The sequence below is a fragment of the Cottoperca gobio genome, chromosome 6 (genome assembly GCF_900634415.1).
Source record: "Cottoperca gobio chromosome 6, fCotGob3.1, whole genome shotgun sequence".
NCBI classification, from domain to species: domain Eukaryota; kingdom Metazoa; phylum Chordata; class Actinopteri; order Perciformes; family Bovichtidae; genus Cottoperca; species Cottoperca gobio.
The window spans coordinates 25749147-25776315 of NC_041360.1; the positions used below are offsets into that span (position 1 = coordinate 25749147).

The 27169-nt window shown below is 36.3% G+C and overlaps 1 protein-coding gene across 1 annotated transcript in view; it reads right to left on the minus strand.

The window, feature by feature from the left end:
- Positions 1-1561: 1561 nt before the first annotated feature.
- Positions 1562-27169, minus strand: part of LOC115009455 (proline-rich protein 5-like) — a 44933-nt gene continuing 19325 nt past the window's right edge. Inside the window, 7 exon segments of the mRNA XM_029433417.1 lie at positions 1562-1696; positions 2370-2405; positions 2407-2508; positions 2924-3015; positions 9813-9910; positions 11117-11197; positions 14689-14819. Coding sequence (XP_029289277.1) covers positions 1562-1696; positions 2370-2405; positions 2407-2508; positions 2924-3015; positions 9813-9910; positions 11117-11197; positions 14689-14810 — 666 coding nt within the window. The 5' untranslated portion in view covers positions 14811-14819.

The window sequence follows — 27169 nt, forward strand, 5'->3', positions numbered from 1 at the left end:
TAAGACTAGTAATTGTATACTATGTATAATATTAATGTATTAGTAATAATATCATCCATCCATCGTCTACATCTTATCCGGGATCGGGTCGCGGCAGCTCTAGTAAGGAACCCCAATCTTCCCTTCTCCGGGCCACATCCTCCAGCTCCGACTGGGGGATCCTGAGGCGTTCCCAGTGAGGAGATATCATCTCTCCACCGAGTCCTGGGTCTTCCCCGGGGTCTCCTCCCAGCTGGACGTGCCTGGAACACCTCCCTAGGGAGGCGCCCAGGTGGCTCCTTACTAGATGAACCACCTCAACTGGCTCCTTTCAACGTAAAGGAGCAGCGGCTCTACTCCGAGTCTCTCCTGATGGCTGAGCTTCTCACCCTATCTCTAAGGGAGACGCCACCCGTCTGAGGAAACACATCTCAGCCGCTTGTACCCGTGATCTCGTTCTGGTCATGACCCAGCCTTCATGACCATAGTAATAATATGTATAATATTAATGTATTAGTAATAATATTGAGGGGGGGGAACCTTTTCCTATCAAGGGCCATTTTACAACATCCTTCGAGGGCCGTATTAATTATTGAACTCATAACTTCTGCACATTGTTTTTAAAACACATTCATTTCACTTTTCTTTATGCTAAATGCAAAAAAGCAACTTTTGTATCCTGTATCTTCTGTTTTATTATAAATCTTTATTAGTCCCACAGCGGGGACATTTATCTCGTCACAGCAGAAGAACATGAAGTAAAAAGGCAGAACACAATAATTAAATAGAATAAAACATAATATAAGTACTAAGTGGTATAAATAAAGTGAGTATTGCACATGGCAGTGATAACTGCACAGCAGTGGTGGGACAGTGTGTTCTTGGTGGGGGGGTCTACCTCTCTATCTGTCCATGTTTGTATGTTCCGCTCTGCAGAGAGCTGCTCGTTGGGCCAAACTCCACCGAAGAGCGTTAACTTTATCCAAACACTCGTCCTGTCAGCTCGTGCAGTTCGGCATGTCTCGTGTTTCACCGCAAGTACGTCCGCACAAACTCGACACACTGGCCTTTAACTTCCTCAAAGAAATAATCGTTCGTCCGTTTCTCCTGGAACATTCCGCATCCAGCTTTCTCTGTTTTACACTCGCCACGCTGCGTTCACTGAGGTCAATGACTCTCGTTTAATATTGAAGTTTGACATGACGTGACCACGTGATGACACGTTCCACTCGTGTTGTGTTCAGGGACCCTGACCAGGAAAAACAGTCGCCGGGTTTATTCTAGTCTAGATTATTATAATGTTTTTCTAGTGGATTTCTTTGTGTGTGTTTATGAATGACCTCGAGGAGGTTCCCCACCCCTGCTCTAAACAAACACTGTGAAGGTGTCACTTTGGGCTAATTTCTCACAATTAAATACATTTAATGTAATATTATATAACATACAGTACATTACTGTAATGTTAATGCACAAGTAATAATAATCTAATGATATAATCTTATTGCAGGACTTTTACTTGTAACTTGTTCACAGGGTGGTATTAGTACTTTTACTGCAGTAAAGTGTGTGAATACTTCCTCCATCACCTCCACCACTCACCTAACAGCAGCTGGTTCCTGTTGTGCAGGACGTTACTGAGGTACGGAGACACGACGATCTCCACCAGACGCTCCAACTGGTAATACTCCAAACTGGGAGCGCCGGCGTCGTGGATCCCCTGACGGAGAGAGTGTTTATTGTTTTATTATAGTTTTATATTCTATGTAAGGAAATACAAGTTGTTTCTCTTTATTAAGTATTAAATATAAATTACATATTAGTTCATTACAATAAAACTGAAATTAGTACTTAAAATAAACTTTATTATATATAAAACGTGTCGTCAGTTTAATTGCGATGAACTAATGTCGTGTTCTACAGGTTTTGTACGAACATTTGTAATTTAATAAAGTTGTGAAAAAGTTAATTAAAAAAACAAAATAATCTTTATTTCCTTTATTGTGGGCATCGAGCGGCGTTCATTATATTTATTTATAAATGCCAAAACCTCCCATGGAGACGGACTAGCGGCGTCACGAGAACAGAAATGTAGTGGTCGAAACAATCTAACCATCTAATCATCGAACATCTGTTTTATATTCATCTTCAAACAACTGGAATTATTCAAGTTTCTCACCAAAAACTACGTTTTACGAGATGACATTTGAACACATCATCATCTTCGCCCAATAATAATCTTTACTGAATAGATCTTGAACGCACCATAATGTAACTCTGTGGAACCTCCGTTAGCGGTTATCTCCGAATTTAGCCAAGCAGGACTGTGCTGCCAAAAGCTAACAGCTAACGTTAGCTAGCTCTCCAACGTACAAACGTGTGTGTGTGTTTACCTGCAGCACCAACAGCATCTGTGTGACAGGTGGGGGGGACGCAGGCTGCAGCTCTCAGAGTTTCCTCCAGGTGGAGCTTCAGCAGCACGAGGTCTCTAAAGGCCAACAGAGCCATCTGCCTCACCGTCAGCTCCTGACCCTGAACACACACACACACACACACACACACAAACACACACACACACACAGTAAGATACACCTCTGCAGTGTTTTACTTCAGAGCTCAGCGAAATAATCCCCTGACCTCTCCAATCAAATGATCACAGATTATTTAAAGATTTGAACCTTAATTCCTCCTGACCCTGAACACACACACACACACACACACACACATCTTAGTTCAGCGTGTTAGAGAGCAGTTAATATAATTTAATAGAAATGAAACAGAAGCTGTGACTCTGACCTGCGCTGCCACTTTTTCTAGAAGAGGAAAAATTATAATAATGAATCAAATGTCTTTTTCAGGTTATTTAAATGTTTAAATGTTTAAGAGAGTGTGTGTGTGAGTGTGTGTGTGTGTGTGTGTGTGTGTGTGTGTGTGTGTGTGTGTGTACCTGGACGGGGTAGAAGATGGCCTGCAGGCTTGGAAGGATCTCTGCAAAGAATCTGTCCCACATGTCGGCGAGGACGGCGAGCTGCTCGTTACCTAACGGGGGTGGGGGGCGCACATACAAACCGGTTACCATGGAAACACACCACATTACTCCACAATGCCACCGAGGAGGAAGTGATGTCGTTAAAACGTATTTAACGATTCTGTTTGTTTTGCTGTCTGTAAACACGAGCGGGCCCATGCTTGGTGTTATTACATTACACGGAGAGCAAAAGCATTGTGGGTAATATCAGAGGGGTTAGTGTGAAGCGACCTAACCGGAGAACACGCTCAGCGAGTTTAGAATCCTAATATAATTATAAGAAGAAGAAGAAGAATGGAGAAGAAGAAGAAGAAGAAAGAAGAAGAAGAAGAAGAAGAGAAGAGAAGGAGAAGAAATAAGAAGAAGGAAAGAAAGAATAACAAGAGAGACAGAGACACCGAATAAGAAAAGCACAATCGCCTCAAGTCAGCCTCCTCCTAAAGAAGAAATAACTCATCCTCTGAACGCCTCCTAAGAACGCAGAAGAAGAAACGACGAAAGTCAAAGGGGACGAAGGCGCAAGAAGAAGACGAAGCATCCTCCTCCCCTCCTACCCTAATCCTCCGGCGACTCCTCTCCTCTCCTCTCCTTCCTCCTCCTTCTCTCCCCGCCTGTCCCTCCTCCTCCTTCTCGCCCCTACTCGCTCATGAGGATCATAACAAGAATCTAGAAGAATAAGAATAAGAGACGAAGCGACAAGACTAACTTCTTTCAGACCCCACACCGATTCTCACAAACCTACATCATTCCAACCTCATCGACCTCTGTCACAGCTGGTCTGACACACCCACACACACACCCACACCACACACACACACACACACACACACACACACACACACACACACACACATTAATATATATAGTATATATTCTTCATGTGCAGAAATAAAGATTCTGTGAGTCATTAATAAAATACGTTTTATCTGTTCAGATCTGAGCGACAGGAAGTAAAACTAAATAAAGATTCTTTACTAAAGTAAAAGTACAGAAGTGTTCAAAATATACTTAAAAAAACAAAAGTAAAAAAAGTACTGATGTTCAGAACAGCTGGTAGACATTGGACGTGAGAAACGCAGCAAAGTAATGAAATATGTTATTTAAGCTTCATGTAGGATCCACACTCGTCCTGCGTCTCTCAGTCAGACAGAACATGTAGGATCCACACTCGTCCTGCGTCTCAGTCAAACAGAACATGAAGGATCCACACTCGTCCTGCGTCTCTCAGTCAGACAGAACATGAAGGATCCACACTCGTCCTGCGTCTCAGTCAGACAGAACATGTAGGATCCACACTCGTCCTGCGTCTCTCAGTCAGACAGAACACGAAGGATCCACACTCGTCCTGCGTCTCAGTCAAACAGAACATGAAGGATCCACACTCGTCCTGCGTCTCTCAGTCAGACAGAACATGAAGGATCCACACTCGTCCTGCGTCTCAGTCAGACAGAACATGTAGGATCCACACTCGTCCTGCGTCTCTCAGTCAGACAGAACACGAAGGATCCACACTCGTCCTGCGTCTCAGTCAAACAGAACATGAAGGATCCACACTCGTCCTGCGTCTCTCAGTCAGACAGAACACGAAGGATCCACACTCGTCCTGCGTCTCTCAGTCAGACAGAACACGAAGGATCCACACTCGTCCTGCGTCTCAGTCAAACAGAACATGAAGGATCCACACTCGTCCTGCGTCTCTCAGTCAAACAGAACATGAAGGATCCACACTCGTCCTGCGTCTCTCAGTCAAACAGAACATGAAGGATCCACACTCGTCCTGCGTCTCAGTCAGACAGAACATGAAGGATCCACACTCGTCCTGCGTCTCAGTCAGACAGAACATGAAGGATCCACACTCGTCCTGCGTCTCTCAGTCAAACAGAACATGAAGGATCCACACTCGTCCTGCGTCTCAGTCAGACAGAACATGAAGGATCCACACTCGTCCTGCGTCTCTCTGTCAGACAGAACATGTAGGATCCACACTCGTCCTGCGTCTCTCAGTCAGACAGAACATGTAGGATCCACACTCGTCCTGCGTCTCTCTGTCAGACAGAACACGAAGGATCCACACTCGTCCTGCGTCTCTCTGTCAGACAGAACATGAAGGATCCACACTCGTCCTGCGTCTCTCAGTCAGACAGAACATGTAGGATCCACACTCGTCCTGCGTCTCTCAGTCAGACAGAACATGTAGGATCCACACTCGTCCTGCGTCTCTCAGTCAGACAGAACATGAAGGATCCACACTCGTCCTGCGTCTCTCTGTCAGACAGAACATGAAGGATCCACACTCGTCCTGCGTCTCTCTGTCAGACAGAACACGTAGGATCCACACTCGTCCTGCGTCTCTCAGTCAGACAGAACACGTAGGATCCACACTCGTCCTGCGTCTCTCAGTCAGACAGAACACGTAGGATCCACACTCGTCCTGCGTCTCTCAGTCAGACAGAACATGAAGGATCCACACTCGTCCTGCGTCTCTCAGTCAGACAGAACATGAAGGATCCACACTCGTCCTGCGTCTCTCTGTCAGACAGAACATGAAGGATCCACACTCGTCCTGCGTCTCTTCAGTCAGACAGAACATGTAGGATCCACACTCGTCCTGCGTCTCAGTCAGACAGAACATGTAGGATCTACACTCGTCCTGCGTCTCAGTCAAACAGAACATGAAGGATCCACACTCGTCCTGCGTCTCTCAGTCAAACAGAACATGTAGGATCCACACTCGTCCTGCGTCTCTCTGTCAGACAGAACATGAAGGATCCACACTCGTCCTGCGTCTCTCTGTCAGACAGAACACGTAGGATCCACACTCGTCCTGCGTCTCTCTGTCAGACAGAACACGAAGGATCCACACTCGTCTTGCGTCTCTCTGTCAGACAGAACATGTAGGATCCACACTCGTCCTGCGTCTCAGTCAGACAGAACATGAAGGATCCACACTCGTCCTGCGTCTCAGTCAGACAGAACATGAAGGATCCACACTCGTCCTGCGTCTCTCAGTCAAACAGAACATGTAGGATCCACACTCGTCCTGCGTCTCAGTCAGACAGAACATGAAGGATCCACACTCGTCCTGCGTCTCTCAGTCAGACAGAACATGAAGGATCCACACTCGTCCTGCGTCTCTCAGTCAGACAGAACATGAAGGATCCACACTCGTCCTGCGTCTCTCAGTCAGACAGAACATGAAGGATCCACACTCGTCCTGCGTCTCTCAGTCAGACAGAACACGTAGGATCCACACTCGTCCTGCGTCTCAGTCAGACAGAACACGAAGGATCCACACTCGTCCTGCGTCTCTCAGTCAGACAGAACACGAAGGATCCACACTCGTCCTGCGTCTCTCAGTCAGACAGAACACGTAGGATCCACACTCGTCCTGCGTCTCTCAGTCAGACAGAACACGTAGGATCCACACTCGTCCTGCGTCTCTCAGTCAGACAGAACATGAAGGATCCACACTCGTCCTGCGTCTCTCAGTCAGACAGAACATGAAGGATCCACACTCGTCCTGCGTCTCTCTGTCAGACAGAACATGAAGGATCCACACTCGTCCTGCGTCTCAGTCAGACAGAACACGAAGGATCCACACTCGTCCTGCGTCTCAGTCAGACAGAACACGAAGGATCCACACTCGTCCTGCGTCTCAGTCAGACAGAACACGTAGGATCCACACTCGTCCTGCGTCTCTCAGTCAGACAGAACATGTAGGATCCACACTCGTCCTGCGTCTCAGTCAGACAGAACACGAAGGATCCACACTCGTCCTGCGTCTCTCAGTCAGACAGAACATGAAGGATCCACACTCGTCCTGCGTCTCAGTCAGACAGAACATGTAGGATCCACACTCGTCCTGCGTCTCAGTCAGACAGAACATGAAGGATCCACACTCGTCCTGCGTCTCTCAGTCAGACAGAACATGAAGGATCCACACTCGTCCTGCGTCTCTCAGTCAGACAGAACATGAAGGATCCACACTCGTCCTGCGTCTCTCTGTCAGACAGAACATGAAGGATCCACACTCGTCCTGCGTCTCTCTGTCAGACAGAACATGAAGGATCCACACTCGTCCTGCGTCTCTCAGTCAGACAGAACATGTAGGATCCACACTCGTCCTGCGTCTCTCAGTCAGACAGAACATGAAGGATCCACACTCGTCCTGCGTCTCTCTGTCAGACAGAACATGAAGGATCCACACTCGTCCTGCGTCTCTCTGTCAGACAGAACATGAAGGATCCACACTCGTCCTGCGTCTCTCTGTCAGACAGAACATGAAGGATCCACACTCGTCCTGCGTCTCTCAGTCAGACAGAACATGAAGGATCCACACTCGTCCTGCGTCTCAGTCAGACAGAACACGTAGGATCCACACTCGTCCTGCGTCTCAGTCAGACAGAACATGAAGGATCCACACTCGTCCTGCGTCTCAGTCAGACAGAACATGAAGGATCCACACTCGTCCTGCGTCTCAGTCAGACAGAACATGAAGGATCCACACTCGTCCTGCGTCTCAGTCAGACAGAACACGAAGGATCCACACTCGTCCTGCGTCTCTCTGTCAGACAGAACACGAAGGATCCACACTCGTCCTGCGTCTCTGTCAGACAGAACATGAAGGATCCACACTCGTCCTGCGTCTCAGTCAGACAGAACACGAAGGATCCACACTCGTCCTGCGTCTCTCTGTCAGACAGAACATGAAGGATCCACACTCGTCCTGCGTCTCAGTCAGACAGAACACGAAGGATCCACACTCGTCCTGCGTCTCTCTGTCAGACAGAACATGAAGGATCCACACTCGTCCTGCGTCTCAGTCAGACAGAACACGTAGGATCCACACTCGTCCTGCGTCTCAGTCAGACAGAACACGTAGGATCCACACTCGTCCTGCGTCTCTCAGTCAGACAGAACATGTAGGATCCACACTCGTCCTGCGTCTCAGTCAGACAGAACATGAAGGATCCACACTCGTCCTGCGTCTCAGTCAGACAGAACACGAAGGATCCACACTCGTCCTGCGTCTCAGTCAGACAGAACATGAAGGATCCACACTCGTCCTGCGTCTCAGTCAGACAGAACACGAAGGATCCACACTCGTCCTGCGTCTCTCTGTCAGACAGAACACGAAGGATCCACACTCGTCCTGCGTCTCAGTCAGACAGAACATGAAGGATCCACACTCGTCCTGCGTCTCTCAGTCAGACAGAACATGAAGGATCCACACTCGTCCTGCGTCTCTCAGTCAGACAGAACATGAAGGATCCACACTCGTCCTGCGTCTCTCAGTCAGACAGAACATGAAGGATCCACACTCGTCCTGCGTCTCTCAGTCAGACAGAACATGAAGGATCCACACTCGTCCTGCGTCTCAGTCAGACAGAACATGAAGGATCCACACTCGTCCTGCGTCTCAGTCAGACAGAACATGAAGGATCCACACTCGTCCTGCGTCTCAGTCAGACAGAACACGAAGGATCCACACTCGTCCTGCGTCTCTCAGTCAGACAGAACACGAAGGATCCACACTCGTCCTGCGTCTCAGTCAGACAGAACATGAAGGATCCACACTCGTCCTGCGTCTCTCAGTCAGACAGAACATGAAGGATCCACACTCGTCCTGCGTCTCTCAGTCAGACAGAACATGAAGGATCCACACTCGTCCTGCGTCTCTCAGTCAGACAGAACATGAAGGATCCACACTCGTCCTGCGTCTCTCAGTCAGACAGAACATGAAGGATCCACACTCGTCCTGCGTCTCAGTCAGACAGAACACGAAGGATCCACACTCGTCCTGCGTCTCTCAGTCAGACAGAACATGAAGGATCCACACTCGTCCTGCGTCTCTCAGTCAGACAGAACATGAAGGATCCACACTCGTCCTGCGTCTCTCTGTCAGACAGAACATGAAGGATCCACACTCGTCCTGCGTCTCAGTCAGACAGAACATGTAGGATCCACACTCGTCCTGCGTCTCTCAGTCAGACAGAACATGAAGGATCCACACTCGTCCTGCGTCTCTCAGTCAGACAGAACATGAAGGATCCACACTCGTCCTGCGTCTCTCTGTCAGACAGAACATGAAGGATCCACACTCGTCCTGCGTCTCTCAGTCAGACAGAACATGAAGGATCCACACTCGTCCTGCGTCTCTCTGTCAGACAGAACATGTAGGATCCACACTCGTCCTGCGTCTCTCTGTCAGACAGAACATGAAGGATCCACACTCGTCCTGCGTCTCAGTCAGACACCAAAGAACCAAACATGCAGTAAAGAAGTAACTGATTACTTAAGTATAGTATAAATATCACATGATGCCTTCCTTCTTAATAACGTTCCTAGTCCTTCAGTCGCCTGGTGTTATATTATCTATAATATCTACATTAATATCATATGTCATGTCAGTTCATGTGTTTGGTTCGTTGAGTTCTCAGAAAGCACTTCTCTGGTTGTGAAAGGAGAACATCATTAATGTGCTTTACACTCATTACACACAGACTGCAGCACAACAGACACATTCAGGGTTTAAATCTTATTCTCTGTCGACGGTGTGAAGCGTTTAACCCCTGAAGCAGCACGGCGGCTGTTTCACGTTGTGTCACATGACCGAACGACCAAAGTGTTCACATCACTTAAAGGAGCAGAGAGCTGAGCAAGCCTTCAGTGCACCAGGACGCTCAGGAAGTGCTTCAACATTCTCAATCAGAACAATAAAGACAAAACCATTAAAACCCTCAAAAGTAGCTTTGAAAACCAACATTTCTGGATTATTTTACAGGAACAGGAAGTTATCGACAGAGACAGGAAGTCGTCTTTCTTACAAACAGGAAATAATAAAGAGACAGAAATACCTGGAAGTAGTCCGTGATGAAGGAGCCCATCTCCGTCTTGAGGAGCCACCTGTAAAGACACGAGAGGCGTTCAGGGACCGATGGCCGCCATGTTTCACATTTGTGGTTAAACCATGAAGGAATGTAGATATAGATATATATGGAGAGGGAGAGAGAGAGAGATAGAGAGAGAAAGAGAGAGAGAGAAAGATAGGAAGAGATAGAAGCAATATAATATAAAAAAAATATAAATAAATATCTATATAAATATAATAGAATAAATAATAATATATATATATAATATTATAATAATATATATATAAATAAAGAAATAAGATATAAATTATATATATATATTATAAATAGATATAGAATATATATATAATTTATATATATAAAAAGATATATTATATATATATTATTTATATTATATCTATTATATATATATATATATATATATATCTAATTATATATATATATATATTATATAACATCTATATATAATATATATATATATATATATAATCAATATATATATCTATATTTATATCATATAAATATAATATATTATATAATATATATTTTTATATATATGCTATATATACCTCTTTCTCTAAATCGATATCTCTATCTCTCTATATCTCTACACCTATTCCTATCAATCTCCCCTTCTCTCTCTCTCCCTTCTCTCTATCTCCTCTCTCTGTCTCTCTCTCCTCTCTTCTCTACTCTCTCTCTCTCTCATCTCTCTCTCTCTCTCTCTCTCTCTCTCTCTCTCTCTCTCTCTCCCCCTCCTCTCTCGCCTCTCTCTCTCATCTCCTCCTCTCCTCCCTCTCTCCCTCTTTTTCTCTCTCTCCCTCTTTTTTTTTTCTCTCCATCTTTCTTATCTCTTATTCTCTCTCTCTCTATCTATCTCTTTTTTATATAATAGATCTTTTTATAATAATAGATCTAATAGATGAATATTTATATGAAATCTAGGCTTTATGATATGAATTTTTTATGCATATCTTTTTTATGATATATTTTATAATCATTTTAATATGTGAATGAAAAGTACTCAAGAAATAATATTTGTTATTATTATTATTATTATTATTATTATTATTATTATATAACAAACTCTTAATAAACAACATAATAATGTATTTCAAGAAGTGAATACTACACATTATTTTTATATTTTTCAATAAACTTAATGTTAAACAGAAACATTTAGCTCCGCTCAGTAACATTTAAATCAAGAAGAGTGAAGAGAAGAAGAAGTTCTGGTCACCTGATGCTCTCGTTGAGCGTGAACAGCTCGTTAGTCTGCAGCGCTCCACCCTGAAACACCTTGATCACAGCTGACTGGACACTGAGGATACACACACACACACTTAGTAGTCGATACCAATACCAGTGAAATTCTACGATTCTCGATACCACGGTAAAAACAATAACATGTACTCCAACACACACTCCTTTATTACTTCAGAATAAAGTTTCAGTTTGTCAGGAAGTTAAACATCAGAATTCACATCTCAAATCTAAAATCTGTGAAAACATCTTCAAACATCTGGATTTATTCAAGTTTCTCACCACAAACTACAATTTACAAGTTTACATTTGAACGCATTATGATAACGTTTTTGCTGCATGTGCCTGAACGCATCATAATGCATTTTCTGATGAATGTAAATGAAATTTATAACAAAACATCAGCTAAAATATATCAAGTATAAAGTGGCATAAAAAGAATACTCAAGTAAAGTACCTCGAATGTTAAGTAAATGTACTTAGTTACATTTACACCACTGCTTGTAGAGAAACGTTAACATTAATAATAATAATAATAATAATAATAATAATAATAATAATAATAATGGTAATAATAATAATGATAATAATAATAATGATAATAATAATGGTAATAATAATAATGATAATAATAATAATAATAATAATAATAATAATAATAATGGTAATAATAATAATGATAATAATAATAATGATAATAATAATAATACTGATAATAATAATAATAATAATAATAATAATAATAATAATGCTAATAATAATGGTAATAATAATAATGATAATAATAATGGTAATAATAATGATAATAATAATAATGATAATAATAATAATACTGATAATAATAATAATAATAATAATAATAATGATAATAATAATGATAATAATAATGATAATGATAATAATAATGATAATAATAATGATAATAATAATGATAATAATAATAATAAATAATGATAGTAATAATAATAATAATAATAATAATAATAATAATAATAATGATAACAATAATATAATGATAGTAATAATAATAATAATAATGATAGTAATAATTATTATTATTATTATTATTATTATTATATAATAATAATAATGATAATAATAATAATATAATGATAATATAATGATAGTAATAATAATAATAATGATAATAATATAATGATAGTAATAATAATAATAATATTAATAATAATAATAATACCACTTTCGTACTTTTCCTTCAGCTTCTGCAGCTTTCTTATTAAAAATGATTCTTCGGGTCAGTGTGTGTGTGTGTGGGACTCAGCTGGTTGACAGGAAGTGGCCCGGCTGCCACCTTCACTTCCTACTAAACATCCTGTGAAGAGCAGGAAGCAGGCCGAGGGTTTACTGCCAGCAGTTGGGGAATATCTGGAGCTTTCAGCCGAAGCAGTGTTTACGTTATCCGGGAATTACCTTTTTTTTTTATATTACATATTTAAATCTCTCCGGTCTTAATGTCCCAGGAAGATTATTCCCCCTAAATTGTATTAAAATAGGCTAAAATTAAATTAGCCAAATTTATTATATTTTTTCATTATATGGATTTAATGTGTCCGTTAATAAAGAAAAACATCTCTATATTTAAAACAAATAATCTTTTAATGGATGTGCAGACACAGTTATTATAGTAAAATATTGTTTTCACATAAACACAGAAAGAGAAATTAAAATTAAAAATATTAAATGTGTACGAGGAACATAAATATACAAAAAAAGAAAATACAATAAAGATTTGACAATTACTTAAATAATAATAATAATAATAATAATAATAATAATAATAATAATAATAATAATAATAATAAGTATATCTGATCACGTCTGTCCGCGTCAAATTCATCCATAAAAGATCAAAGTGTATCATTATTATTATTAAATCATTTGTATTTTAAAAGCATGAATATGTTTCTTTAAAGAAATCTGTTGATTTGATCTCCAGAGCCTGTTCCTCTCTTTCCACGTCTGGAAAACACCAGCCAGCACTTTACACTCATGTTTGGACCCATAACACACACACACACACACACACACACACACACACACACACACACACACACACACACACACACACACACACACACACACACAGGATTATGGAGTACGATAACACTACAAACGATCTTAAACCTTCAGATAAATCTGGTTACACACAAAACAAGACACTTGTTTACACATATTTAGATTTATAAGACTTATAAAGTGTTAAAAATCAGGAATGAAGTTGGTTGAAAAAATTAACTCAGTGAAAGTGGAAAATAATATTTATATAAAACATTTTATAGCAATTTTAAGATTTTATTTACAAATCTGATTAAAAAAAAATGTAAATGCATCAGGATTGATGTTGTTGATAATCATCAGTTGTGATAATTACCTCACACTGTGAATACATGTAGTAATGCATTTCACAGTGTGAGGTAATTATGTAATGTTTGTGTTTATTTCCCACTAAAACATTATGTAAACAAACTGGTGTTTAAAAAGGGATAACATTCTGAAAATGAAGATTTGGTAGTTATGATCAGGACTAAAGTTGTCTCTAATATTAATATATAATAGTTTTATGGCAGTTTTAGGAAGGGGACATTTTGTCTTGTAAGACTAAAGTTAAATAACTGTAAAAAATATCTATAAAAACTCTCTAAAAGCTAAATCAATAAAATTAACATCAAACTGATCAACTCCATAATTAATGTTCATTCACAGTTTTCTGTGTTTCTGACCGACTTATTTAATGTTTGTGGAAACCAGACCTGTTGTTTAAATATAACATTATTTATAAAGTGTTGGTTGAAGGTAAATTATAATGTTATGCTGTGTTTAAATGTAATCTTGTAAAATGTAGTTTTTTGTGAGAAACCTGAATAAATACAGATGTTTTCAGATGTTTTCAAAGGAATATAAAACAGATATTAGAGGGAATAAATACCCGTTTAACTTCCTGACAAAAACCAGAATGCAAACACAAATAAGTGTCTTTGAGTACCTTTTAAAAGCGCTCTAAAAATAAAATGTATTATTATTATAAGTGTATGTTGAAGTACATGGAATTTAACGTTCTGTTTTTTTACCGTGGTATTGAATTGGTTTGGTTGGAATGTATTGTGATCTTGTTTTTGGTGAGAAACTTGAATACAGCCGTTTTAAAAAAATGTTTTTATATAAAATAAATATTAAAGGAGGGAATTATGACCCGTTTAACTTTCAAACAATATCTAATCTAAAGCGAAACTAAAACTTCTAATGCCAAGTTAATAATTAAATACAAACAGTGCAATTTAAATGTATTTCTAATCATTTTAAGTACCATTAACCTACATACAATAAAGTAATAGGATAACAAAAAAGGCAAAAACAAATCATGGTAAATAATAAATTCCGGACGGTGGTGAAAGGCGTTAGCCCCGAGCTCATCTTCTGTTCGGACAAGTAAGTTCGGTTGTCGGGCAAAACAAACACTTGCAAAGAAGATGACGCACGGCGAGGGAAATATTAAATTATAAAACTTTAAAAACTCATTGTGCAGCTGACCTGTTCCACACGCTGGTGTTGGAGAGCTGCAGTGAAGGGGAGCTGGCGTGGAACCGGGCGAGGTCCGACAGAACCGGAGAGCTCATAAACCGAGGCCTGGGACGCCGGAAAGATCCCATCATGCACCTTGGCTGCTTAGGAGAGGAAACAAAGGGTCAGTTAAAAAGCATCATCATCAGCATATCACTTTACCGTTAAAATGTTTCCAACTAACTCTCACTAAATCCTGTGGGAACTGGTGCAGCAGTTAGTTTGAGATGTCAATGGGAAAATAAACACGCGAATCATCTCAGTGTAGCGTTTTAGCATGCTAACGTTAGCTCATTATCAGTAAACACAAAGCTGGGGCTGATGAAGTCATTATTTCTGCAGGTATTTGGTCATAAAGCATAAAGCATTGTAGAATTCATCCAGAGGGCAACATGAATGATGAACCAAACGTCATCACAATACATCCCATAATAGTTACGAGATATTTCAGTCAAAACTAAATCTGCAACAATTTTGAAGCCTCTGAAATATGAAAAACATTTTTCACTATTTTCAGTCATTTTATAGCTCAAACTGTTAATTTAGAAAATAATGGGCAGAAGATAATCCTCATTCGCAGCTGGATCCAGTCGTTTATATACATTTTAATGTGGAAAGGTTAAATATTAAAACGTGATGCTGAGCTGAGGCAGTTGGACAGGTAACGACAGCTCTGTGCAGGTTTTACTTCCTGTTGTCAGCAGAGCGGCTTCAGCAGTGTCTCATTCTTTTAGAAACACAGAAACATCAGCTTCCTCCAAACCGCAGTTTCCTGTGGAGCGGCGCTGACCCGAGCCGGTCTCACTCAGACTCGCTTTCCAGAAACCACAGACTCCACTCTGGTATCACCACGTTTTAAAGATGTATTTCTGTGCATGTAAACTTTCTTTAAACTTGAGTTGGTTTATTGTCAATAATATATATTTAGTCTTTTTCTTTTTCTCTAAAACCGACACAACCGCACATTTAATTCCATCGGTGGGAAACTTCGTCACTTTCTCGTTCTGTCTTTGTGTGTGTTGAAGAAAACAGGAAACTTAAAGGCGAGCTAGTTTCAGTTCATCATGAGTGATGGAGGTGTGTTGTGGTTTTGATGACTTGCATGCTGAAGTCAAAGGGAAAGTTTTGTTCTCTGAATCAAGCTTGATTTTACTGTTTTGCACAAACGTTGAATCTTCCAGAGACGAGGAAACACGTGAACGCCTACAGGAAGAGGAAATACAGGTTTTATGTTAAAGGAGGATTTTTAGCTAGACTTCCACTATCGCTATCTGCACCCACAGGGTAGTGCGACGCGTTCACACCTTCACCGGAGGTTCGGCCAGAAGCTGGGAGATGAAAAGAGTCTAGAGCATTTACAGACACAAACAGTTTTAAAGCTGCAGAGTCGGAGACGCCGTCTGTTTCTGCACAGAGCTCAATATTTACCAGAGACATCAAACGGCTGTCAAAATACATCTTCACTTCACGTCCACTTGATAGATTTCTCAGGAGTGTTGTAATGAAGGAGAGGCTGAGAGCTTCAGAAAAACACAAGTGGACCACAGTGTTGTCCTGGCGCCAGACAAATCACCATGATCACATTTAAAATGTCACGTTAATGTTGAATTAAGCACAAATCTGTTCCTTATTCTGACGACTAACAGCAGCAGGAACGCAAGATTTTGTGCATCTGCGCTCTCCATATTACGGTACTACAATATCATAATCAACTTTTCAATAGCACCCATTTCCTACGTGTTTTTCGTTGCCAAATGGCAGCTTGTTTAGTTGTGTGGTAAAAACCTTAGCAGCAAGTGGCTTAAAGGTTAAATATGTAACATTACTGAATTAAAGCCCTGTGTTGTATATTTACTGAGACAGAGACATGTGTAATGTTCCTGAAGGTAACGTTTCCTCTCTCACCTGTCATGGTGTCATCAGTCCTGTGTTGTATATGTAGTGAGACAGAGACATGTGTAATGTCCCTGAAGGTAACGTTTCCTCTCTCACCTGTCATGGTGTCATCAGTCCTGTGTTGTATATTTAGTGAGACAGAGACATGTGTAATGTCCCTGAAGGTAACGTTTCCTCTCTCACCTGTCATGGTGTCATCAGTCCTGTGTTGTATATGTAGTGAGACCGAGACATGTGTAATGTCCCTGAAGGTAACGTTTCCTCTCTCACCTGTCATGGTGTCATCAGTCCTGTGTTGTATATTTAGTGAGACAGAGACATGTGTAATGTTCCTGAAGGTAACGTTTCCTCTCTCTCCTGTCATGGTGTCATCAGTCCTGTGTTGTATATGTAGTGAGACAGAGACATGTAATGTCCCTGAAGGTAACGTTTCCTCTCTCTGCTGTCATGGTGTCATCAGTCCTGTGTTGTATATGTAGTGAGACAGAGACATGTGTAATGTCCCTGAAGGTAACGTTTCCTCTCTCTCCTGTCATGGTGTCATCAGTCCTGTGTTGTATATGTAGTGAGACAGAGAAATGTGTAATGTTCCTGAAGGTAACGTTTCCTCTCTCTCATGTCATGGTGTCATCAGTCCTGTGTTGTATATGTAGTGAGACAGAGACATGTGTAATGTCCCTGAAGGTAACGTTTCCTCTCTCTCCTGTCATGGTGTCATCAGTCCTGTGTTGTATATGTAGTGAGACAGAGACATGTGTAATGTCCCTGAAGGTAACATTTCCTCTCTCTCCTGTCATGGCGTCGTCTCCCCTTTGAGCAGCGTCAGCGTTGTGTTTGTAACCAGAAGCTTCATAAACTGACTGTTGATCCAGTTTTAAGACACTTTCTACATCCTGGTGTTTTTAACTCTATATTTGAAGGACGAAGGATTTAATCCTCGGACGTCTGGATCTTAAGTTCTCAGAGAAACAAGCTGAACAAACGTTAGCGGCAGCCGAACAGCGTGCAGGAGAAACTCAGATGTTGACCCTTTAATCAGAGGAGAGGAGGAGAGAAAAACTCCCATGATGCACCGCTGCTGCACCCCCTACCAAACTCCAGCTTCTACGGTTCATTCAGACCCCTAGAGTCTGAAACAACATGCAAAAACAGCCTCTTGCTACTATTTTCCCTCCATGTTTCTGCAGAGTTAATGACCTCAGGTCAGCAGTTTAAGGAGCTACGAGTCCCGACTCTGAAGCTTTGATTTCTCTTCACTCTTACAGTCCAGGATGCCCAGGTGGCTGATGGGATCTCACAGCTCAGTGTGTCCCACAGGCTCTCGCTGTGCCGTCTCCTCTGATCACAGCCAATGGGAGGCCCCGTGCTGACCGTCAACACAAACACACTATTGTTTATCCATCTGCGTCCTGCCAAAGCCGGAGGAGGTCAATACATACTGATTTCTCCCTCACTTGGCAACCCGAGGAGACGAGGAACAACGAGGAGAAACTAAAGCTAACCCCTCATCTGCAGCAGCAACATTAGACACGAGAGAATATTAGACACTTAGAGCCCTTGTGGAGCCAGAGGGATTCAATTTTTTACAATTTCTATATTGTTTAAATGCATTTTATAAAGATAAGAGACAGAATAATTGTGCTAATTTTCTGCCACTCGAGGTCACTGTATTAAAACAACAGTAAAAGCTGCAGTTTGGCATCATAGGAGTTTGGTGTGGTGGTGCAGCAAAGGTGCATCATGGGAGTTTGGTGTGGTGGTGCAGCAGCGGTGCATCATGGGAGTTTGGCAGCAGAGGTGCATCATGGGAGTTTGGCAGCAAAGGTGCTGAAAACAAGTTTCGAGATTGGTTGATTCGATGCTACGCTAACATTGTAGCTGCTCAACACTCAAAATGTTTAATTCATTAATACAGCTGCGACTGTATTGTTTATAACACAGACGGTCCTGAAGTTTATACACATTTATAAACATCCATTTCTCTCCAGATTAGGGAACTGTGGAGCTCTGGGTGCTAACAGCTGATGTTTTTTCTGTGACGACAAGAGAGTCCTCAACACAAGGTTTTCACAGCGTCAAGCGGATTTCCATAAAAGCTTTTCAAGTATTTTTAATGATACTGTGAGATATTTAATGATACTGTGAGATATTTAATGATGATGTGAGATATTTAATGATACTGTGAGATATTTAATGATGATGTAGATATTTAATGATGATGTGAGATATTTAATGATGATGTGAGATATTTAATGATTACTGTGAGATATTGAATGATACTGTGTGAGATAATTTAATGATGATGTGAGATATTTAATGATACTGTGAGATATTTAATGATGATGTGAGATATTTAATGATACTGTGAGATATTTAATGATGATGTGAGATATTTATGATATGTGAAGTATTTAATGATACTGTGAGATATTTAATGATACTGTGATGATATTTAATGATACGGTGAGATATTTAATTGATACTGTGAGATATTTAATGATGATGTGAGATATTTAATGAATACTGTGAGATATTTTAATGATTGATGTTGAGATCTTTAATGATGATGTAGATATTTAATGATTACTTGCTGAGATATTTAATGATTACTGTGAGATATTTAATGATGATGTGAGATATTTAATGATGATGTGAGATATTTAATGATGATGTGAGATATTTAATGATGATGTGAGATATTTAATGATGATGTGAGATATTTAATGATGTGAGATATTTAATGATACTGTGAGATATTTAATGATGATGTGAGATATTTAATGATGATGTGAGATATTTAATGATACTGTGAGATATTTAATGATGATGTGAGATATTTAATGATGATGTGAGATATTAATGATGATGTGAGATATTTAATGATACTGTGAGATATTTAATGATACTGTGAGATATTTAATGATGATGTGAGATATTTAATGATGATGTGAGCTATTTAATGATACTGTGAGATATTTAATGATAATGTGAGATATTTAATGATGATGTGAGATATTTAATGATGATGTGAGATATTTAATGATGATGTGAGATATTTAATGATGATGTGAGATATTTAATGATATGATTGAGATATTTAATGATGATTGAGATATTTAATGATGATGTGAGATATTTAATGATGATGTGAGATATTTAATGATGATGTGAGATATTTAATGATACTGTGAGATATTTAATGATGATGTGAGATATTAAATGATACTGTGAGAGTATTTAATGATCCTGTGAGATATTTAATGATGACTGTGAGATATTTATGATACTGTGAGATATTTAATGATGATGTGAGATCTTTAATGATGCTGTGAGATATTTAATGATGACTGTGGAAGATATTTAATGATGTGATGTGAGATTACTTGATATTTAATGATGAGTGAGATATTAATGATACTGTGAGATATTTAATGATGATGTGAGATATAATGATGATGTGAGATATTTAATGATACTGTGAGATATTTAATGATACTGTGAGATATTTAATGATACTGTGAGATATTTAATGATACTGTGAGATATTTAATGATACTGTGAGATATTTAATGATACTGTGAGATATTTAATGATGACTGTGAGATATTTAATGATGACTGTGAGATATTTAATGATACTGTGAGATATTTAATGATGATGTGAGATATTTAATGATGACTGTGAGATATTTAATGATGATGTGAGATATTTAATGATGATGTGAGATATTTAATGACTGTGAGATATTTAATGATGACTGTGAGATATTAATGATACTGTGAGATATTTAATGATACTGTGAGATATTTAATGATACTGTGAGATATTTAATGATACTGTGAGATATTTAATGATACTGTGAGATATTTAATGATGATGTGAGATATTTAATGATACTGTGAGATATTTAATGATGATGTGAGATATTTTAATACTGTGAGATATTAATGATGTGAGATATTTAATGATACTGTGAGATATTTAATGATGACTGTGAGATATTTAATGATGACTGTGAGATATTTAATGATACTGTGAGATATTTAATGATGATGTGAGATATTTAATGATACTGTGAGATATTTAATGATACTGTGAGATATTTAATGATGATGTGAGATATTTAATGATGATGTGAGATATTTAATGATGATGTGAGATATTTAATGATACTGTGAGATATTTAATGATACTGTGAGATATTTAATGATACTGTGAGATATTTAATGATACTGTGAGATATTTAATGATGATGTGAGATATTTAATGATGATGTGAGATATTTAATGATACTGTGAGATATTAATGATACTGTGAGATATTTAATGATACTGTGAGATATTTAATGATGATGTGAGATATTTAATGATGATGTGAGATATTTAATGATGATGTGAGATATTTAATGATACTGTGAGATATTAATGATATGTGAGATATTTAATGATGATGTGAGTATTTAATGATACTGTGAGATATTTAATGTACTGTGAGATATTTAATGATACTGTGAGATATTTAATGATGATGTGAGATATTTAATGATATGTGAGATATTTAATGATGATGTGAGATATTTAATGATATGTGTGAGAATATAATGATACTGTGAGTATTTAATGATATGTGTGAGATATTAATGATACTGTGAGATATTTAATGATATGTGAGATATTAATGATGATGTGAGATATTTAATGATACTGTGAGATATTAATGATGATGTGAGATATTTAATGATACTGTGAGATATTTAATGATACTGTGAGATATTAATGATGATGTGAGATATTTAATGATACTGTGAGATATTAATGATGATGTGAGATATTTAATGATGATGTGAGATATTTAATGATGATGTGAGATATTAATGATGATGTGAGATATTTAATGATGATGTGAGATATTTAATGATTGTGAGATATTTAATGATGATGTGAGATATTTAATGATGTGTGAGATATTAATGATGATGTGAGATTTAATGATGTGAGATATTTAATGATACTGTGAGATATTTAATGATATGTGAGATATTTAATGATACTGTGAGATATTTAATGATGATGTGAGATATTTAATGATGATGTGAGATATTTAATGATGATGTGAGATATTTAATGATGATTTAATGATACTGTGAGATATTTAATGATGATGTGAGATATTTAATGATGATGTGAGATATTTAATGATACTGTGAGATATTTAATGATACTGTGAGATATTTAATGATGATGTGAGATATTTAATGATACTGTGAGATATTTAATGATGATGTGAGATATTTAATGATACTGTGAGATATTTAATGATGATGTGAGATATTTAATGATACTGTGAGATATTTAATGATACTGTGAGATATTTAATGATGATGTGAGATATTTGATGTGAGATATTTGATGTGAGATATTTAATGATGATGTGAGATATTTAATGATATGTGAGATATTTAATGATGATGTGAGATATTTAATGATACTGTGAGATATTTAATGATACTGTGAGATATTTAATGATGATGTGAGATATTTAATGATGATGTGAGATATTTAATGATGATGTGAGATATTTAATGATGATGTGAGATATTTAATGATACTGTGAGATATTTAATGATATGTGAGATATTTAATGATATGTGAGATATTTAATGATACTGTGAGATATTTAATGATGATGTGAGATATTTAATGATGATGTGAGATATTTAATGATACTGTGAGATATTTAATGATACTGTGAGATATTTAATGATGATGTGAGATATTTAATGATGATGTGAGATTTAATGATACTGTGAGATATTAATGATACTGTGAGATATTTAATGATATGTGAGTATTTAATGATGATGTGAGATATTTAATGATATGTGAGATATTTAATGATGACTGTGAGATATTTAATGATACTGTGAGATATTTAATGATGATGTGAGATATTAATGATATGTGAGATATTTAATGATGATGTGAGATATTTAATGATGATGTGAGATATTAATGATGATGTGAGATATTTAATGATACTGTGAGATATTTAATGATGATGTGAGATATTTAATGATACTGTGAGATATTTAATGATGATGTGAGATATTTAATGATGATGTGAGATATTTAATGATACTGTGAGATATTTAATGATACTGTGAGATATTTAATGATACTGTGAGATATTTAATGATGATGTGAGATATTTAATGATACTGTGAGATATTTAATGATGATGTGAGATATTTAATGATGATGTGAGATATTTAATGATGATGTGAGATATTTAATGATGATGTGAGATATTTAATGATGATGTGAGATATTTAATGATGATGTGAGATATTTAATGATACTGTGAGATATTTAATGATACTGTGAGATATTTACTGTGAGGATATTTAATGATGATGTGAGATATTTAATGATGATGTGAGATATTTAATGATACTGTGAGATTTAATGATACTGTGAGATATTTAATGATGATGTGAGATTTAATGATGATGTGAGATATTTAATGATACTGTGAGATATTTAATGATGATGTGAGATATTTAATGATGATGTGAGATATTTAATGATGATGTGAGATATTTAATGATAATGTGAGATATTTAATGATGATGTGAGATATTTAATGATGATGTGAGATATTTAATGATGATACTGTGAGATATTTAATGATAGTGAGATATTTAATGATATGTGAGATATTTAATGATGACTGTGAGATATTTAATGATGATGTGAGATATTTAATGATGATGTGAGATATTTAATGATGATGTGAGATATTTAATGATGATGTGAGATATTTAATGATGATGTGAGATATTTAATGATACTGTGAGATATTTAATGATGATGTGAGATATTTAATGATACTGTGAGATATTTAATGATGATGTGAGATATTTAATGATACTGTGAGATATTTAATGATACTGTGAGATATTTAATGATACTGTGAGATATTTAATGATGATGTGAGATATTTAATGATGATGTGAGATATTTAATGATGTGAGATATTTAATGATGATGTGAGATATTTAATGATATGTGAGATATTTAATGATGATGTGAGATTTAATGATACTGTGAGATATTTAATGATGATGTGAGATATTTAATGATGATGTGAGATATTTAATGATACTGTGAGATATTTAATGATGATGTGAGATATTTAATGATACTGTGAGATATTTAATGATGATGTGAGATATTTAATGATACTGTGAGATATTTAATGATGATGTGAGATATTTAATGATACTGTGAGATATTAATGATGATGTGAGATATTTAATGTACTGTGAGATATTTAATGATGATGTGAGATATTTAATGATGATGTGAGATATTAATGTATGTAGAATTTATGATGATGTGAGATATTTAATGATACTGTGAGATATTTAATGATGATGTGAGATATTTAATGATACTGTGAGATATTTAATGATGATGTGAGATATTTAATGATACTGTGAGATATTTAATGATGATGTGAGATATTTAATGATACTGTGAGATATTTAATGATACTGTGAGATATTTAATGATACTGTGAGATATTTAATGATACTGTGAGATATTTAATGATACTGTGAGATATTTAATGATACTGTGAGATATTTAATGATGATGTGAGATATTTAATGATGATGTGAGATATTTAATGATACTGTGAGATATTTAATGATGATGTGAGATATTTAATGATGATGTGAGATATTTAATGATGATGTGAGATATTTAATGATACTGTGAGATATTTAATGATGATGTGAGATATTTAATGATACTGTGAGATATTTAATGATGATGTGAGATATTTTGATGATGTGAGATATTTAATGATACTGTGAGATATTTAATGATGATGTGAGATATTTAATGATACTGTGAGATATTTAATGATACTGTGAGATATTTAATGATACTGTGAGATATTTAATGATACTGTGAGATATTTAATGATGTATGTAATGATATGTGAGATATTTAATGATGATGTGAGATATTTAATGATACTGTGAGATTTAATGATGATGTGAGATATTTAATGATACTGTGAGATATTTAATGATGATGTGAGATATTTAATGATGATGCTAGATATTTAATGATGATGTGAGATTTTAATATACTGTGAGATATTTACTGATACTGTGAGTATTTAATGATGATGTGAGATATTTAATGATACTGTGAGATATTTAATGATGATGTGAGATATTTAATGTTACTGTGAGATATTTAATGATGACTGTGAGATATTTAATGATGATGTGAGATATTAATGATGATGTGAGATATTTAATGATGATGTGAGATATTTAATGATGATGTGAGATATTTAATGATGATGTTGAGATATTAATGATGATGTGAGATATTAATGATACTGTGAGATATTTAGATATGTGAGATATTTAATGATGACTGTGAGATATTTAAGATGATGTGAGATATTAATGATGATATTTAATGATGATGGTGAGATATTTAATGATGATGTGAGATATTTAATGATACTGTGAGATATTTAATGATACTGTGAGATATTTACTGATACTGTGAGATATTTAATGATGATGTGAGATATTTAATGATGATGTGAGATATTTAATGATGATGTGAGATATTTAATGATGAGTGAGATATTTAATGATACTGTGAGATATTAATGATGATGTGAGATATTTAATGATGATGTGAGATATTTAATGATACTGTGAGATATTAATGATGATGTGAGATATTTAATGATGATGTGAGATATTTAAGATACTGTGAGATATTTAATGATGATGTGAGATATTTAATGATACTGTGAGATATTTAATGATGATGTGAGATATTTAATGATGTGAGATATTTAATGATGATGTGAGATATTTAATGATGATGTGAGATATTTAATGATGATGTGAGATATTTAATGATGTGAGATATTTAATGATACTGTGAGATATTTAATGATGATGTGAGATATTTAATGATGATGTGAGATATTTAATGATGCTGTGAGATATTTAATGATGATGTGAGATATTTAATGATACTGTGAGATATTTATGATGATGTGAGATATTAATGATATGTGAGATATTTAATGTGATGTGAGATATTTAATGATACTGTGAGATATTTAATGATGATGTGAGATATTTAATGATACTGTGAGATATTTAATGATACTGTGAGATATTTAATGATGATGTGAGATATTTAATGATGATGTGAGATATTTAATGATGATGTGAGATATTTAATGATGATGTGAGATATTTAATGATACTGTGAGATATTTAATGATGATGTGAGATATTTAATGATGATGTGAGATATTTAATGATACTGTGAGATATTTAATGATGATGTGAGATATTTAATGATGATGTGAGATATTTAATGATGATGTGAGATATTTAATGATACTGTGAGATATTTAATGATACTGTGAGATATTTAATGATGATGTGAGATATTTAATGATACTGTGAGATATTTAATGATGATGTGAGATATTTAATGATGATGTGAGATATTTAATGATGATGTGAGATATTTAATGATGATGTGAGATATTTAATGATGATGTGAGATATTTAATGATACTGTGAGATATTTAATGATGATGTGAGATATTTAATGATGATGTGAGATATTTAATGATACTGTGAGATATTTAATGATGATGTGAGATATTAATGATGATGTGAGATATTTAATGATGATGTGAGATATTTAATGATACTGTGAGATATTAATGATGATGTGAGATATTTAATGATACTGTGAGATATTTAATGATGATGTGAGATATTAATGATGATGTGAGATATTTAATGATACTGTGAGATATTTAATGATGATGTGAGATATTTAATGATACTGTGAGATATTTAATGATATGTGAGATATTAATGATGATGTGAGATATTTAATGATACTGTGAGATATTTAATGATGATGTGAGATATTTAATGATGATGTGAGATATTTAATGATGATGTGAGATATTTAATGATGATGTGAGATATTTAATGATGATGTGAGATATTTAATGATGATGTGAGATATTTAATGATACTGTGAGATATTTAATGATGTGTGAGATATTTAATGATGATGTGAGATATTAATGATGTGAGATATTTAATGATGATGTGAGAATTTAATGATACTGTGAGATATTAATGATATGTGAGATATTTAATGATGACTGTGAGATATTTAATGATGACTGTGAGATATTTAATGATATGTGAGATATTTAATGATACTGTGAGATATTTAATGATGATGTGAGATATTTAATGATGATGTGAGATTTAATGATATGTGAGATATTTAATGATACTGTGAGATATTTAATGATGATGTGAGATATTTAATGATGATGTGAGATATTTAATGATGATGTGAGATATTTAATGATACTGTGAGATATTAATGATATGTGAGATATTAATGATACTGTGAGATATTTAATGATGATGTGAGATATTAATGATGTGAGATATTTAATGATGATG